The 18,822-nt window shown below is 39.2% G+C and overlaps 3 protein-coding genes across 3 annotated transcripts in view; 1 reads left to right on the top strand and 2 right to left on the bottom strand.

Annotated features, from left to right (window-relative positions):
• The window catches only part of LOC111864489 (ectopic P granules protein 5 homolog), a gene marked incomplete in the record, with an annotated part of 113,296 nt that extends 94,480 nt beyond the window's left edge, over window positions 1–18,816 (top strand). Inside the window, 4 exon segments of the mRNA XM_033751461.1 lie at window positions 4,057–4,266; window positions 7,078–7,206; window positions 9,375–9,606; window positions 16,341–18,816. Of these exon segments, the coding sequence (XP_033607352.1) occupies window positions 4,057–4,266; window positions 7,078–7,206; window positions 9,375–9,606; window positions 16,341–16,352 (583 nt within the window).
• Window positions 13,003–13,928, bottom strand: LOC111864493 (putative lipoyltransferase 2, mitochondrial; the record flags this gene model as incomplete). Its single annotated transcript, XM_023851769.2, is given in 1 exon segment — window positions 13,003–13,928. A coding segment is annotated over 1 exon segment (711 nt). The 3' UTR covers window positions 13,003–13,170.
• Window positions 13,951–18,822, bottom strand: part of LOC111864494 (Werner Syndrome-like exonuclease) — a 20,679-nt gene continuing 15,807 nt past the window's right edge. Inside the window, exons 6-7 of the mRNA XM_033751462.1 lie at window positions 15,597–15,698; window positions 13,951–14,007 (exon numbers count right to left, since the gene is read on the bottom strand). Coding sequence (XP_033607353.1) covers window positions 13,966–14,007; window positions 15,597–15,698 — 144 coding nt within the window. The 3' untranslated portion in view covers window positions 13,951–13,965. The remainder of the gene's footprint in view (window positions 14,008–15,596; window positions 15,699–18,822) is intronic.

The following is an 18,822-nucleotide window of genomic DNA, read 5'->3' as shown; positions in this document are numbered from 1 at the left end:
TCTTCCAACAATTCCTCTTTATTGTGTGCATATTCATTGCTGTGGGAACATGTTTACTGAGCTATAGCCTAGCAGGGGACATCTTAGGCTGTACTGTTTTGGCCTTTAGAGGTCATATGACAATAGTTTGACTCCTGGTCATCCAGCTTGCAGCCTGGCATACATACCAACTGAGCCATCCAGGCTCCTACTCTTTTTTTTCTCTTGGAGTACAGTAAGTAAAAGCAATTGATTCCCAAGTAGTACCAAATAAAGTATAGAAACTTGGAAAGTATAATACAAATTGAGGCCATTGTGCTATAAATTTAAGACCAAAATATTTGCCTCCTCCAAATTTTATTAAATGGAGTTCTGTTGTATGTAAAATGGCAGGGTTGACTGCTGTCAGTCTAAAACAACTCTGTGTATACGTCATACCTTGAGCCAGCAGCCTTATGGAAGAAAGTCCTGTAGGTCCAGTGAGATCACCAGTGTGGCAATTTTGGTTCCTGTCTTATGTTGAAAAATGGAGCCTAGTAACTTTCTGACAAAGATGTAACTATCATGTCATTATCTGATGGTGTGAATGACTGTTTCTGGGCCTCACCCAGCCTCCTGTCCAGTGGGTACCAGAGTCTCTTTCCCTGCGGTGTGAAGCTAACCACTCACCTCCAACTAGTGCTGAGGTCAAGAAAAGCTGGATCCATACATCCACTCCACCATGTGCCTTCATGGCATGGTGCTTAATTAGTTAAGCACAGGTACAACTTTACCTTTAGTAGGAAAGCTGACACAGGAATTATGCTGTTGAAGAAAAAGACCTTCATAAGCTAGTTCAGTGATTTTGACAATGGTGCTTAACACTCGGGATTACTGGGTTTTTGAACTTCAGGCCATCCATCATCTGTTATTCTAAAGAACACAATATTTAGGAAACTGCATCTATTTCTCTCTACTCTCTTGGGTCTCTTAGAAAGAGCTAACCTCAATCTCTGGTCAACCTATGTCAGTATAACTACAGCTATATAAACACCTGAGATCACGGTTTGTTGAAGGGAGATAACAGGAAAATGTACAATAAAAATGGTAATAAAGCATATGCAGACCTGAAACTTATATAGAAAACGAGTGAAAAATGTTTTGCATCAAACCAAATCAATTGAAACCAATAATTAGGATTAATTTTCATGTTGTGAAACAATTTTTAGGTACAGCTAGTGCCATCTATGGAAAAAATAAAACTGAATTGTGGGCCAAAATCATATATAAGCCCATGAAGAATCTGTCAGATCATACTGACCTTCCATGTGTGTTCCTGACTTCATTACCAATAAGGGGTTCCATATGGGAGATATATCCAAAATTGGTTGGCTGATCGGATTGGTTAAACATGCCATAGATGCCAATTCCTTGTATTTCCTATACCTGCCATTTCATCTGATTTCCAAAATCCTAACTTCATCCCAGCTGGGATGAATACTGGATAACTGACAAAGTCCAAAAACACAGTAACCCCTTCATAAGCTTTTTATCTTTGATTTAATTTTGCTCTTCTTCTTGTAGCAACTCCAGTTTTAGAAATACATTAATTGAATGTTATAAGTGTCCAGTATATGAATCAGTTAGAATATGTGGGCAGATGTATGACAAATCCCCACAAAGTAATTTTCACATTTTGATTGTGTTGTGTCTTTATTGTCTGGGAATAGTGGATTTTGAATCTCCCAGCAGTATGGGATTGGTGCCTAGATTTTAACTTTGACATAATAGTTGTGTCTTATGGGAATAGGGAATTTTGAATCACCTGGTACTATGGGGTTGTTGGGTTGTTAGCTTTGGTACTGCATGCTGGGGTCCATATTTTACATCTTCATGAAGGTATTAGTATACAGAAAGTTCACTGTTTACCCAGCTGGACTGCACATGTGAGCCCATTACACGAACACAGTGCACAGCAATAAAGCTGAAATATTCATTTTGAGGTCCCCTGAGTTATGATGTCATGTAAACTAGCAGATGGTGACCAATGTTTCACAGGAAATAGTGCCTTCATTTTCAAGGTAGATGGAGTTCCTTTGAAATGTTAGGACCCACCTTCCAGACTACTTGGTGTCATGAGCTAGCATGGCTGAAGGGAATATTTTGACTGAAGAGGGATGAATTGACATGAGGTTGGAGAAAACTGCATAATGAGGAGCTTCATTACTTGTACTCTTCTCTTAGTATAATTAGAATGATCAAGTCAAGGAGAGTGAAATGGACAGGGCATGTAGTACTGATGGGGGAAAAGAGGAATGCATGTAGAGTTTTGGTGGGAAAGCCAGAAGGAAAGAGACCACTAGAAAGACCTAGACACAGGTGGGAGGATAATATTAAAATGTAGCATAGAGAAATAGGGTTGGGTGGTATGAACAGGATTCACCTGGATTAGGACAGGGACCCGTTGAAGGCTCTTATGAACATGGTAACGAACTTTCAGGTTCCATACAATGTTGCGATATTCTTGAGTAACTGAGCAACTGGTGGCTTTTCAAGAAGTGATCAACTTCATGTAGTTCATTAGCTAATGTACGTAGGTCATTTCAAGTGGCCTCCAAAATCTAGCGGTAACGTTCCCACCTCATGACTCAAGGTGTGCAGGTTCAAACCCGGCGGAGGTCGTGGAATTTTTAAGGGTGGAAAAATTCAGGGAACAAGTCCTCCGGGAGGGACTTTAAGCCGTGGGTCCCGTGTCGTAGCTTTACGGCACATAAAAGAACCTGTCTCCAAAGGAGGCCACTGAGCTAAATTAAGGACATTTCCCGCCCAACAGTAGTCTCTAACGCCTCTGGTAGATGGGGGAAGAATTGAGATACCTCTGAAACAGTAGAGGCCGACCTCGCTGGCTGAGTAGGGACTGATGGTAAGCACCAATACCAGTAGGGTATAGAGGCTGGTAGAAGATTATAGGGGGACGAACAATAGATCAAACTGGTCACGGTGCATGGGGAAACCCACCCCCTCCAATAATAATAATAATAATAGGTCATTTCAGAAATAATGCACACAAGTTTTTGTTTACGTCCATGTTTATTTTATTTTTTTTTTTAATTTCTCTTTACAGCCCTTCAATATAGTCCCCCTGCTTCTTAATGACCGAGTCCCAACATATGGGAAGCTTTACTATTCCATCCAGGACACCATCTTTGTTTATTTGTCAAAGGCTTGAGTACTGCAGCAGAAAGCTCTTCCAGAGAGGGAAAACGACAGCCTCGCATAGGTTGTTTTAACTTTGGGAATAAGTCAGAGTCTGGTGGACTCATGTCCGGGCTGTAGGGAGCATGAGGCAACACCTCCCAATCGTATTGGCACAGCTTTTCTGTTATGACATTCCCGATGTGCAGGCAAGCGTTATCATGGAAAATGATCCTCCCAGCCTCGAGCAACTGAGGTCGGTTTTTTGTGCATTTTTCTGTGCAGATTTTGCACAAAGTCACGATAATAAACTGCTGTGACACTTTTCCCGCACGGAACTCTGTCATGATGATTCCTTGGTGATCATAAGCAAGATAATAATTTGTTTGACCTTTGATTGAGATCGTCAGAATTTTTGTGGTCATGGGGAAGATGGCCCTCTCCACTCATTGGACTGTGATTTCAGCTGTGGATTTCTGTCGGGTTTTTTCCACATAAAGTTTCGATCTTAATGTGCGACCTTTGATCTTCAACAGTCACAGTACCCAAGAACCGTGCAGGCTCCATTTCTAACTCACGTTATTAAAGAACAGCATACATTATAGATGAAACAAAACAACGCGCTTCTTTCTCAAGCCTTGAACTGTAACTGACATGAGGCTCACTGTTGTTGCGTCATCTGATCCGCGGTGTTGCCAACCTGTGCATTATTTATGAAATGACGCTCGTAGTTAGGAAGGTAGCTAGTTTGTTATATTTAATATCAGGCCACACTTGGTAAGCAGAATGTCGAAGTTGAAGTTTGAAAGCTTTTGTATAGACAAGTGACACATATAAAATGTAACTGCTGTGTCTCAGGAATGTTAAAATGATCATTTGTTTTATTTATATTCTGGAATGCAGTGAGAACGTGGAATCCAAACTACCATTGTTGTGGGGCAAAGTTCTTGAGCTTTCGCTGCGGCAGTGTGAATATTCTGGCGACAGTGACATGGCAGTAAGATGTTTACGAAAATTAACCCAATCTCTGATGCTGTTAGCAGAAGACAAAACAGGAGGATGGGGAATCCTTGGAGCCATTGGTTTGCGCAAGAATTCTCCTGTGTCTGTAAGGTCAGAACAGTAAATTGTTATTATTATTATTATGTGTCTGTAATTGGCCTTGTAGCTGTTGATTCAGCACATAAATAATAAAAGAGTTGTTGTTGGGGTGAGACTGAGTCCACTTGGTACTGTGTCCACTATTGCTTTATTGTACCAGCCCCAGATGATAGATGATGGTGATTGTGGAGCAATTGATGGAATGGAAGTGGCAGGGGAAACCGAAGTACTCAGAGAAAACCTGCTCCTGTTTGTATAAATTTATTTAAATATGTATGGAGGATGGTAATCAAGATTTAGTCATTATCAAATAAAGGTTATTATATTTGAAGTAAAAGGTTTTAAATATTTAATCCTTAACAAAATACTGTATTTCCCTGTGTATATGTTGCATAACAGTTTAGGAAGGAGAAATTAAATTGGTGGAGGTGGGGAGAAAATTGCTAACACTAAAGACAGACATGCATTTAAGGTTTCATTGGGGATCAGTGGATTTGAAGACTAAACCAAGAAAAATCTTAAATGGAGGTATTTAATGCTGAGATATTGACCATATCATTGAGATTGAATACTAAATGAACAAAAAGCCCAAAATTGAAGGTTATTAAATGTTGGTTCTGCTGTATAAAGTAAAATTGAGGGGTATACATCCGAGATTGTGAGAAATTTGGACAATGAAAGGAGAATTGCACCTTCAGAGGCCGATACAAAATGGCAGAAACAAATTTTAATTTATGAGTCGCAAAAGATGAGTGACTTGTTAGCCATGTTTCTAACATTCACCTCATTTTCATTGTTACTTGATGATATATAGGACACACTGCAATTTTAGGACCATTTTTGGGGAAAAACATGGGTTACACATTGATAAATACAGTATTGGAAAGTTTGTATGCATATTTTGAACAGCAGGGAATTTGTGTTACACTGAAATATTGCCTGTGATGAGTGTTTGCAACAAGTGTTTTGTATTGTCTCTGGATTAAGTAGTGAAGCAGTGTTCCATCCACTGTGAGAGACTGGAATGAAGAATCTCCTAGAGCTAGACAACAGTTTAAGAAGTACAATTGATGCTGGATGTAATTTGCCAGTTTATGTTTAATCAATCTTGACACGTGTTCAGCAGCTGTGGCACCTCACTTTCAAACCATCAGTTTTGCATGTGAAACTGCTGACAGTTTCAGAAATGCATTCCTGATTAGTCTGATGAGACTTCACATTTTGGCACATCTGTAATGAACAGTAGCAAAAATTTGTCTCAGTGGCTTTAGAGTATCTGTGTCTGGCAGTATGTAATAATGTAACTGAACAGATTTTCATTAAATTTGATATTGGGGAATTGTATTAATATGTGTCGACAGATTCTAATTTCAGTTAAAATCAGACATTACATGTCTTTCTGCAAACATCTCGAGCGTAATTCACTAAATGTTTGCGGGAGAAGAAAATGTGTAGAAAAATTATGAAAAGGAGACAAAGATTTTAAGTCCAGTACATTCTTTGTAAGTTTTGTGGTTTTCAAAATAATCAAAGATAAGGCAGCAATCATACCAGAATTGTTATACTGGGTGTGCATTTTCTGATTTGAATTGTCTTCTGGGATATAGTACCATGTAGTCCAAATAGTGAACTGACTGTTTGGAGGAACATGTTGCCTTCATCTTTAGGATTGAAGGATAAGCCCAGCAAGAAACCAGAATGAAAGCAGATGGCTTATTCTTCGATCATGAAAATGGAGGCAATGTGTTCCTCCGAAACGTCACTTGACTTCAAATGGACTACACAGCTTTATATCCTGGAAGATATAACTCTTCATAACCACCACTGTGAGAACTTCAAATGCTACATTTTTAACTTGTTCACTGATGACAGGACAGAATTTTCACATGAAGCTGTACAACATTTAAGTTCTGAATGCCACTTGACAGCAATCCTGCAAGTTAGAGCAAAGGTGTATATTTATACAGAGTCATTGAAAAAGAATGCCAGGATTATAAAAAAACTATTGCTCAAATATAAAAGGTGTTAAACATATCAACATGATTCAAGTGTTAAATTGCTATATTACCTTGGTATGTTTCAATACATACTCCATTTGTCGCTCAGCAGATATCAAGACAGTATTCAATCTCGTGCTGCTGAATAATATTTGGAGTTATCGTTGTGATGGCTTCTGTGATCCTGTCCCATAGGTGCCAGAGATCCTGAATCTTTTCACCATACCAATGTTCTTGGCATATCCCCACAAAAAAAAAGTCCATTGGGGTAAGATCTGGGCTTCTGGGAGGCCAGAAAATTGGTCTGGGAAGTCTTGACGGCTGGCATAGCACACAAGTTGTATCGATTGGTCAACCTACAAAAGCATCTCAACATTGCTCGCTACCCATCAACAACTGAGCATATCCAAAATTTACATTCTTTCACCACATTTTAAAACCTCAGTCATTTTGATATGCTTAACATTTTATGAATGTTAGGTTTTTATAATCCCGGCATTCTTTTTCAATGGCCCTGTATAAGAATTTATGTTCGGGTCACTATGTTTAAATAGAAGCATTTCACAGCTGCACAAACCTGTTTTCTCCACTTTTCATTTGACATATTCACATATGAAGAAGGAAGCCATTTTTAATAAATGATGCGATACACATTGGTAAGTAGATAGAGGTCACTGAAACTTCAGTTCTTTTTATATCAAAATTTTTCATTCACATACTGCCAACAGCAGATATGAAAGCCGTAAGAAAGGAAGGTTCGCTCTGACATGGAAATGCATGTTATTTTACTGGTTACTGCCTGTTCAAATTTTCCATGTTGATACAGGTGTCGATTATTGAGTCGTGCCCTGGCTGTATTTATATTGGCACAGTTACCAGAAGGGGACCCGCCAAGAGTCAGAAGAACGCCAAATGCTCCTGGGCAGTTACTCTCAACTCCAGTCTCATCCAGTAGGTGAGTATAACATTGTGACATTACAAGAGGCGGGTATGAGAAACTCTTTGTGCTAGTAAAATATGCCTGTCTCATATTTTCAACTCTTTGTAGATTATTGTTTAATTACGTTCTACATGCTAAATTCCTACTTTGTCCTTGCGCTTAATTAGTTAAGTACTATGCCATGAAGACATATGGGAGAGTGTAGGTATAGCTCTACCTTTCTTAACCTTGGCACTAGATGGTGAGTGGTCAGCTTCATGCCCCTGCCACTTTACCCCAGGAGGAAGCACCCGGCATCCATTGTATAGGAGGCTGGATGGGCCCCAGAGTCAGTCAGGACACTGTGGAAAAGACAGAAATCTTGCACTGCTGGGAATCGAGCCTGGGCTGTCTGTTGTTGTACTGACCAAGCTATCCGAACACAAAATTCCTGCTTTGACAGACATTTACATGTCCACCATGTGCAATTTGAGTTTCTGATGATGGAGGCAGAAGGTTATTGTGTTCAGGGATGTGATCCTGTGTAGTGTCGTAGAACTTGCACCTGACCAGTCTTCCATGATGCAGAATGTGAAAACTGAAGAGGATCCAGAACTCCACCTCTCCCACTTTTGTAGCAGCATATTTGCTATATAGTCAGTCTATTCTCAGCCATGGTGCTGTCAGTATTACATAGACATTGATATGCCTGAAAAGTCCATTTCAATTCACCATGATACTGTGGCAGTGCTGCTATTACCATTCTGCCTGCAGTGCACAATTGTCAACTCCAGAGGAACTGGGTAAAAAGATAAAGTTGTCCCTGTGCTCACCAAATTAAGCACTATGCCATGAAGGTGAATGGGGGAGTGTGACCTTAGCACTAGCTGGAGGTGAGTGGTCAGCTTCATGCCTCTGCCGCTTTATCCCCAGGGAAAGAGCCCCCAGTACCCATTGGATAGGAGGTTGGGTGGACCCGCTGGTCTGAACAATTTGGAGAAGAGAAAATTCTTGACCCTACTGGAACTTGAACTCCAACCCCTCAGTTGTCCAGCTCGTAGCCAGTCACTATACCGACTATGCTATCCCGGCTCCTATGGAACTGGGTTGTGCGTATAATACATGTAAATGATGTTTCTGGTTTAGGGACTAGAAGCAGATTGACCCTGACAGATGTGGCTACGCCCCTCCCTGTTTGCAGTAGGTTCCTGCACTTCCCTGTGCCTCCTGCATCTTGGTCCTCAAGGTCCAACTTTCCCTGTGCAGAATACAGCAGATTTACTTAACTCAGTCTTTAGATTATCACCAGAGGATTGACAGAGTAGCACATTCCTCTAAAATATCAGAAATGATCTACAAGTTTACATGGCATCAAATCAGTAATTTTTGTATTTCCAACAGGTTTTCTGGTACAACAATAATGGTCATTATCATCTATTAATATTTCTACAGGGGTAGGTCATCTTGTAACAGACAGCTCTCTGTTCTTCTCTGTGTATCTCCATGGAACAAAATTGTTCAGTGAAAGCTAGAAGTCACCCAGCTCCTCAAATTCTGCACCCTTTATGGAACCAGAAAATTAATTACCATGTTCAAAGAACCTGCCACTGGTTCCCATCCTGAGACATTTGTATCCAGACTACAACCTCCCATACTACTTCTTAAATTTCAATATTATTCTCCATCTGTGCCTTCAGGTTGTCTGACCAGAGTTCTGTATCTATTTCTGATTCTTCTGTGCATGCTACATGGCCTGCCTGTCTCACCTTCCTTGATTTGATCATCCTAATAATGTTTGTTGAACAGTATAAATTATGAATCTCTTGATTATGCAGTTTTCCTTCTCCCATCCTATCACTTTTCTTCTTATGGATCCAAATGTTTTAAAAATGCAGTGTGCAGCACCACTCAGCGATCACTGATGATGGAGACTAACAGTTTCTAAGATGCTGAAGCTCACTGCATGAGAAGCCTGTTGCATCTGCATGCTGTGAAAGCTTCAAACCTTGTATAACAAGCACCAGTTTGGTATAATTAGAGCATTTGGTTATATAAGAATCATAATGTCTCCAATTTTACATGTTAGCTCTGAAGTACATGAAGATACATTCTTGAATAACTTTATGTCACTTCTCAATTAAGTAAGATACATTCTTCTGTAACTTGCAGTGCTCACTACTAACTACCTGTTTTTATGTGGCTAGGGGTAGTTCCCCCGATGGAATAAGTCAGCCTTATCCAACCACGGAAGCTGTAAAAGCCCTGAACAACTTGGAGTCACTGATAAACAGTAAACATTACCAGGAGCTCCGGACTTCAGTGGAACTTGCCGTGAAACTTGTGACTGACCCAAAGAACTCCTTGCATAATGCCTCATACATCTTGGGAGTCCTGGCTGCAGACCTGTTTCAGCAACGGTACCTTTCAATTCTTAAGGTAAGTGTCGCAATTTTTTATGTACCTTGTTTTACTGTTGGAAACTCAAAGACTATGAATAATTAAAAGTCGTGACTTAGTACTTTTTAATTCCCTATCACTAATGACAACATGACAACTGTACAAGACGAAGGCTGATATATTGATAATGCTCTAGACTCATATTTGGGAAGTGCTTACTTCAGATCTCAGCTGAGACATTGTTTATCCTCAGTACTTCATGTTTTTCCTGAATCGCTCCAGGAAATCCTGGGATAATACCTCAGGTCATGACCACCTCCTCCAAAATCCTTTCCAGTTCATCATTAACATTGTCCTCTAATCCATCCAATTCTATATAGTCTAGTTATTGAAAGTTTTGTTAAAATAAAATGGCTGTATGGATGTCTGAGGTTGGAGAAACAACAGTTCTAAAGAATGTAGGGTCCAGCATTTTGGCTGATTAGGGAGCAAGTTAAATCTTTGAAATAGCTCTTCAGAAAATATAAATTATATCACTAAGAATAATAATTACAGAAATATGTCATCATCTAATTGGAGGATTATTACATCAGAGTTTCTGGTTTGCAAATGTCCTGTTCCGAGGCTTTGGTCGGAGGTGTGCCCATACCATTCATTTATGTAACTTTTTTCTAGATCATTCTTTTGTAGGATAACATTAACCCAAATGCATCCTTCTCCATTCCAGGTAGCCTGCCCTACAAACCCAATCTAAAGTATGATCGAAATTTGTATCTGTATTGTCTGAATTACTAAGAAGTGACATACTGCCTACATAGTTACTAAAGCATACAGTGGAACCCCTGTTTAATGTTCAGTTTCAGTCATCCCAAGTCAACAGTCTCATTGTTCAGTTTCCTCCTGTTCCTTTCTAATAGGCACTGGGGGTTCTTTCCTGGGGAGTAAAGCAACTACAGGGTGAAACTGACCACTTACCTCCATTCTCCCATACCTCTTCATGGCATGGTGCTTAATTAAACACAGGGACAACTTTACCTTTAACTTAATATTTTCCTTGATTTAGTGTTCAAATCCACTACTCCCGAAAGAAACCTTAAATGAGAGTTTCATTGTAGTGTCACTATATTGCTCAGAGATGGGAACACAAGCCTCTTCAGGCAATCTTCATATTTTGCTTCACAATGCACTTGCAATGACTGCAGCATGAGTGCATGTAGTTGTGCTTATGAATCTAAGAGAAATGAATTGTGAGGATGATACACATTAGGTGCTATCAAAGTAGCATGTTATAGCAACTGTGCAGTAAGTATTTGTTTCACATTGATAACACTTCCTGCCATGTTAAGTGGATCTTTTGTCACTAGAGCGTAGTGTGTTCCCAGGCTTTCAGATACAGTGGATAGCTGCAGATATGTTGAATAAGTATCATGCATAGTGAAGGTTCGATGGCATGAGAATCGTAACTTAATAATTCTATGTTAGATATGAGGTTCTCACAGCAGTTGTGAAGAGTACAATCTTCTGGAATGAGATGCCATGTAGTAACCAATAGTAACTCCTTGCTGTTTCCTTCTTTGACCCTGATGACAGAGGTAGTATAGGTCCCAAAAACATCAGTGGACTTCTATTAGACTACATGGCATTACATCCCAGAAGATGGTACTCTTTAAAATGTCACAGTGGGTTTTGGATGGGTTCTCCAGTACGTTGTGCGTTCAAGTTCTAAGGTCTCCGATTTTTTTTTTCTCACACAATAATCATACAAAAAATTTGAAACTTCTGTCACTTTTCAACATAATCTCCCTGCAGCTGTACACACTTTTCACAACGTCAACGCCATGATTCCATGGCCGCTGCGAACGCTTCTGTAGGAGTCTGTTTTGACCACTGGAAAATCACTGATGCAATAGCAGTACAACTGGTGAATGTGTGACCACGGAGTGTCTTTCATCGTTAGGAAAAGCCAAAAATCGCTAGGAGCTAGGTCAGGTGAGTAGGGAGCATGAGAAACCACTTTAAGGTTGTTTTCACGAAGAAACTGATGCATCACGTATACCGATGCACTGGTGCATTGTCCTGGTGAAAGAGCACACGTGCAGCCTTTTCTGGCCGTTTTTCTCACAGTGCTGGAAGGAGCTTGTTCTTCAAAACATCTTGGTAGGATGCACCTGTCACCGTAATGCCCTTTGGAACACAATGAGTAAGGATTACACCATCGCTGTCCCAAAACATGGCCACCATTTTTCAGCACTGGTGCTTACCCGAAATTTTTTTCGTGCCAGTGAGTCTGTGTGCTTCCATTGAGCTGACTGGCGCTTCATTTCGGGACTGAAAAACGGCATCCATGTCTCATCCATTGTCAGTTGATTAAAAGAAAGTCCCATTCACGCCATCATGACATGTCAACATCACCTGGCAAATTGCCATGCGCACAGCCTTGTGGTCGTCCGCTAGCATTCGTGGCACCCACCTGGAGGACACTTTCCGCATTCGCAGGTCTTCATGCCTGATTGTGTGCACAGATCACATGGAAATGCCAACTTTGGAGGCGATGTTTTTCACACTCAATCGGCGATCCTCCAAAACAACTTTCTCAACTCGCTCGACCATGTTGTCAGACCGGCTGGTGCAAGGCCGAGATTGTTTTTGTTCGTTGTCACACGACATTCGGCCTTCTTTGAACTGTCGCACCCATGAACACACATTTTTCACATTCATGACACCATCACGTCTCACTCAACTGGCGATGAATTTCAATGGGTGTCGCACCACGCAAATGGAGAAAACAAATGATTACTCGCTGTTCTTGTAACAAAAACGTCGCCATTTTAGGTGTCAAAAACACTCCTCACTCTCATCGCCACCACTAGAGTTCTGTGTGCCATACAGTGCTGCCATCTCTGTCACGTATTCACAAAGAGTGCACATGTATTTTAAACTAAACTGCATGTGTCTATCTGCTCCCAGTCCTGAGAAAAAAAATCAGAGACCTTAGAACTTGAACGCTCCTCGTAAGACCTATGCAACAGAAAGGGATATGAGATTTCCCCTGGGGTAAAGTGACTGGAGCAGAAAACTGACATTCACTTCTGTCTAATTCTTAGTGCTAATTCTCACTGTGCTGGTTACTACACAGCATCTCATCCCAGAAGTCAAAACCTCAAATCCACATCAATTCATAACATATTTACAGTTGCAAGTTATAGAATCTTCTGACTGCGGAAGGATTCAGTGCTGTGACTATCTGCCAAGAGCCCATTATGAGCTAAATTCCGTTTATTGTTGGATTAGAAACTCACATTACCTCATATATAACATAAACAAAACCAGATTTGTAGGACTGGAAGTGTGTACACAGAGGAAAGTATGCTCTATGAGTTCTCCCAAGAACTCCTTATTTACCCCCTCACATCGAAAGCATATTACACACACTGATTAAATCACGGTAAGAAACAATTTAATGACATATAAAAATGTACAGAAACTAGCACTTACCATTATTTATAAATCATTACCAGGAAATATTTGTAAGGTTCAACTATGAAAACTGACTACAAATTGTATTAACATAAAGTTCTATTTATGAAATTTTCAAAACCCTCATTAATTTAAAGTCTTGTCATCTTTCCTAATATCTTTAAATATTTGATCGGCATCTTCTTTGGGGAAATCACAAACAATACATCCAAACAATTTACTAAAAGAATTCAGAAAGACAGGTACCACCTCTTCAATCGTAACTTCTCTCTCCATTTCTCTTGTCAAAGAAGTAACTTCTTTACCCTCAATACCACAAGGCACAATGTATGAAAACCAATCCAAGTCTGTGTTACAGTTGAGAGCTAACCCATGTGTTGTGATGAATCTGCTACCATGAATCCCAATGGCACATATCTTGCGGTCACCAACCCACACACCTGTATGAGGCGAAGTCTCTGCTTGTATCCCTAATTTACCACATACATCAATGACTGTCTGTTCAATCTGACTGACATACCAACGTATGCTAGGTTTATAGTTTTTGAGGTTAAGAATTGGGTACACAACAAGCTGGCCAGGGCCGTGGAAGGTTATGAGACCACCTCTGTTTGTTCGATAGAAATCGGCACCTAGTGACACTAACTTTTCTTCAGTTTCTTGGGAATAATCCTTTGATCTGATTCCAACAGTATATACAGGAAAGTGTTCAACCAAGATGAGTGTATCTTGAATCCCATTTGATACTTTATGACAATCAGCCAGTAACTGCTGGAGTCTCAGGGCAGATCCGTAACTCATTTTGCCAGCTTGCAATACTTTAGCTATAGTACCCATATTTTTTAAGAAACTGGTGAACTTATTTCACAGATGTGGTTAATATGCCATAGTCCATAACATTTTTTGGCACTAGTCCAGCCATCAAGGGTTCATCTTTATATAATTATACAAAAGCAGTGAAGCCTGTAAAAATAAAAATGTACACATGTAAGACGTGGTACATATTCCATTGTGTATTAGTGGGTAACCCAAGTAACTTAAAAGTTACTGCCATGTTATCTGCCCTGTTTGCACTGAAGACCTTAGAATTTTCCTCCAAGAAGTCTACAAGGTTATGCTTTAAACCTGTGTGGAGGCAGGGTCGAATATCTCCACCGTGACCCTGCAAGTCGTAGGAGGCAATGAAAAGGGAAGTCTCAAAACTGAGAGAGTAAAATATGGTCGCGAGTCCAAAAGGACTCGAACCCAAGAAAGACTGTGCTGGCAACGGCCAGCAGCATGTACAAGAGCCAGACCCATCCTCTCATCAGAGAGGGAACCCCACAAAAACAAGACCATAACTGGTCATGGCCTCCAGATGGGGCTCGACAACAAGACATACTGACTGACTGACTGACCAACTGTCATTTGCAATGTAACTTTGACTTTGGTTAGGCTTTACGTTTTGTTTTTACAAATTAACTTCTGTGGTTACGAGCACTAATATGGCAGTAAAATTTTAAAGTCACGAGGTTCACCCATACTATGTAAATACCCATACCCCTCTGGCAAAAAAAAAAAAAACAAATTAATTCAAGGTTACAGAAGACTTAAGCTGTTGGGATTAAGTTTTGAAAATGGATACACCTTGCTGCTGATCATAAGTTGTCACTCCTCCAGTTGCCAGATCTTGTCTGTTGAAGCTATGTCATGAAGTATAATTTTTAGGGTTTACTTGTCAGGTTTCATTCAATTTCATGCAGTGCTCTAACATGTGATATGGCATGACTCTACATCAATGACAGAGATCAGTAATTCATCAGTTTCTCTGAAAGTTCTCTACTGTTCTGATGGTAAACTCTAAGACTGTCATTTTAACTATATTCTAAATTTTGGATTTGCTTATTTATAGTGATTTTGATAAATTTGGGTATTTAGAATTACTTTGTCCATTGTCTCGTATTCTAAAAACTAGAGAGCACAACGTTTTGGTTAACCGAATCTGTTTCCGTCCTCAGATGAGGGAGGGGGGGAGACACCTACTCTGTTGGGTCCCTTAGAAAGCACTAACCTTAATCACTCTAAGAGACCAAACAGAGTAAGTGTCTCCACCCTCACCCAAGGATGGAAATAGGTTCAGTTTCCGAAACATTGTGTTTTCTAATTTTTAGAATACCGGACAAAGGACGAAGTCTGAAAACCCAGTAATTCTAAGTGCTATACACCATCGTCAGAGCCCTTTAGAATGTATTTGGGTATTTAGTTCTGTACATGGGTCTTAATCTAAAAAATATGAATAGTGTGTGTGTGTGTGTGTATACTTCTGTAGTGCTGAATAAATTAGAAACTTTTATGTTGGCTATATGAATTCCCAACATTAAACAGCTGTTGGATTATTTCTACAATTTTATAGTTCCTAGTAATTTTTAACACACACAAACTATAAGTTATGACAATTTATAACTGTAGGGTGGACACAATGATTTTCTGTTCAGAGTCACTGTTATGCCCTTACAGACATCATTAACACCTCAATAATGAACTGCTGTATTTGTATGCAATATTTTACTTACATAAGCATCAGTGGCAGCATAACATTGCTGAACAGCTGATAAAGTCTCCATTCTCCAGTCACTTTTACGTATAAGGTCATTCTTATCAAGTCTCATTTTCAGCTGGAAACAGTAACAGTTATGTTACATGTTAGCTTCTTCTGTAGATAGTCTGCCATTTAGATAGATGGCTAGATACAGGGTACATGTTATACCACAGTCAAGAAGTAGCCATTTTGTGTCCAGTTGCAGCACTGACACAATATGTTTGTGAAATATTATCAGCTTAATCTTCTCTGAGACATTTAATTCAAAGCTTTTGTAGCAGACATTAAAATAAATGTCAGAATAATATGTATATTTCCTCAGTTTATGGGACTACAGTACATTAGGTCATTTATAAGATAGGAGTGGAAAGCTATTTGGCCAATGTGACATGTATAAAATAAATTGTAAAAGTTACATTTTACATTAAACAGTGCAGTAATATATAAAATATCACAAATTCAAGAGAGGCCATTTTGATACATGTATATATTTGTATAAATAATATTTTTCAGTTATATAAGGAAGTTATATAAACATATTTTCTTAATTTAACATGCTTACAAGGAATGTCTTCAGGGTAATGAGCATTTTCAGGGATATAATTTCACAGAAAATATTGAAATATTATTAATGGAACTGTGATCCCTCTTCCATATGTTGATGTTAGGATTACACTGATTCAATAAATTTTAACAGATTACTGTCCCTTGTTTTTAGACTTTGCCGTAATCAGCAGAGCATGCAGTGGAACTGGTCGAGTCTACTAAATGAGATAAGGATTTTAGGATGTGTATGTGCCATAAGAATTTCTCTTCTCTCCCATGCATATTGCATGTCCCAACTATCACATCCTCCTCAGATTTATCATCCTAATAATATTTTGGAGACAAACAAATTATGGAACCCTTCATTATATAGCTTTCTCCAGACTTTAATTATTTATTCCCACATAGTCTCCTCAGCACCCTTCTCATACACCCTCAGTCTATGTTCATTCCTTGATATCAGAGACCAAGTTTCTCACCCATACAAAACAATATGGAAAATTATTGCTTTTGTATATTTTAATCTTTGCATTTTAGGAAAGCAGATGTGAAGACAAAAAACTGTGTACTGAATCAGAGCAAGCATTTCCAAAGTTTAATGTTATATAAATGTTTTCATGGGTGCAATTTTGATAAGTTTTAAATCATATAAATAAGTAACTACATATAAACTGTATATAACAGCTAAAATTAAGTATACATGCATAATACACAATTACATTTTCAACACTGTAGTCTTTACCAAATTCTTCTTCCCTTCCCATCTTACTGTCATTTAGAATGTTTAAACTGAGGGATGTACAGATTACTTATAAGGGAAATTAATTCAGCTGTATCAAACTACAAATTCTAAATTACAGACATATTTAGCATCTGACAGAACATCATGTGTACTGTGGAGTGACAGTGTGTGCTAGGGGTTAAGGTGACCAGAGTGGTCATGGGATAGAGTTGTTGGTTTTGTATGTTCATTGCAACACAAAGGGCATATAATAACCTCTAATTCTCAATACTATATAGCAGGCATGTCCAATGCGTTGATCGCGATCAACCGGTTGGTTGCATGGGCCTATAAGGAAATTATATGTGAGAAGCATGTAAATTCACTTTTATTTTTTATTTTTATTTCTCTGCGAATTTACAAGCTACTCACTACAGTAAGGAGCAATAAGTAAATTGGTTAAAAGTATCAACCAGTGTCGATGCTCTTAAACACAGTTGATGCTAGAATTTATTGCTTAACCTAATTTTGTCTTTTCGGAAGGTCAGATGGCCACTGTCTCTTCAGTCTCCATACAACGTTGGGAGGGTTTCTTATTTCTTCAATTAATCTGTTGTCATGTCCTTGTAGTCGTCGTTTGTAGAGTAGGGCTAATCTTCGTATCTCGTCTGTTACATATGGGACTTGCCGGTTGTTGTGGAGCGTCCGATTGGAGACGTACCAGGGTGCGTTGGTGATTGTTCGTAGAACTCTGGACTGTAGCCTTTGGATGATTTGTGTATTTGATGGCTTTGCACAGCCCCACAGTTGAACTCCATATGTCCATATAGGTTTAATTATGCATTTGTACAGTATCAGTTTGTTCTTTAAGGATAATTTTGATTTACGGTTCATGAGCCATGACATTTCACAGAGTTTCATGTTCATTTGTTGATGTTTGGTTTTAATATGCTTTTGCCATGTTAAGTTTTGGTCCAAGTGAAGTCCCAAGTATTTTACCTCGGATTGCACAGGAATTGGTGTGTTCTGGATGGAGACTTGTGGGCATGTTGTTTTCCTGGTGGTGAATGTTGTCTGAACAGATTTTGCCTGATTAATTGTGATTTTCCATGTGGTGGCCCATTGTTCGAAGAGGTCTAAGTGGTTTTGTAAGTACTGTAATGCTAGTTGAGGATCTCTTGCTTCTTGATAGTATGACCGTGTCGTCGGCAAAAGTTGCTATGATTGTTTTTTCTGTGGTGGGCAGGTCTGAGGTGTAAATTAGATAGAGTAATGGTCCCAGCACACTTCCCTGTGGTATGCCAGCATTCACTGAGTAACTGTTTGAGTATGTTGTATTGTATTTGACTTGAAAGTGTCTTTCTGTAATGTAAGATTTTAATAATAGGAAATATGGGGTAGGAAAAAAGTTTTTGATTTTATATAGTAGACCGGAGTGCCATACTTTATCAAATGCTTGGGTTAGGTCAAGAAATGCCGCTGTGCAGAAGGATTTTTCCTCGAGACTTGCTGCGATTTTATTTACTATTCGGTTTGTTTACTGTACTGTCAAGTGGTGTTTCCTGAATCCAAACTGGAAGTCAGGAATGATGGTTGGTAGATCTATGTCAGTGCTTATTCTGGAGAGCAGTAGTTTTCGAATAATTTTGATGGTGTTGGCAGTAGGCTGATTGGTCAATGAGAACTGACTTCGTTAATAGGTTTGCCGGGTTTAGGCACCATCATGATCTGGGCAAATTTCCACATTAGCAGAAAATATGCTAGTCTGAGCATACTATTGTAAATGATTGTTAATAATACTAATCCTTTCTTTGGAAGTTGTTTCAGTATGGCGCTTGTAATAAGATCATATCCTGGGGCTTTGCGTAGATTGAGGTTTTTGATTTGTTGTCTTACTTCTTTGGGAGAGAATGGTTTAATTGGTAGGGACATT

The sequence above is a fragment of the Cryptotermes secundus genome, unplaced genomic scaffold, assembly GCF_002891405.2.
Source record: "Cryptotermes secundus unplaced genomic scaffold, Csec_1.0 scaffold854, whole genome shotgun sequence".
NCBI lineage: Eukaryota > Metazoa > Arthropoda > Insecta > Blattodea > Kalotermitidae > Cryptotermes > Cryptotermes secundus.
Note: the sequence above shows the minus strand (reverse complement) of the source record. Positions and strands in the feature narration are given on the sequence as shown.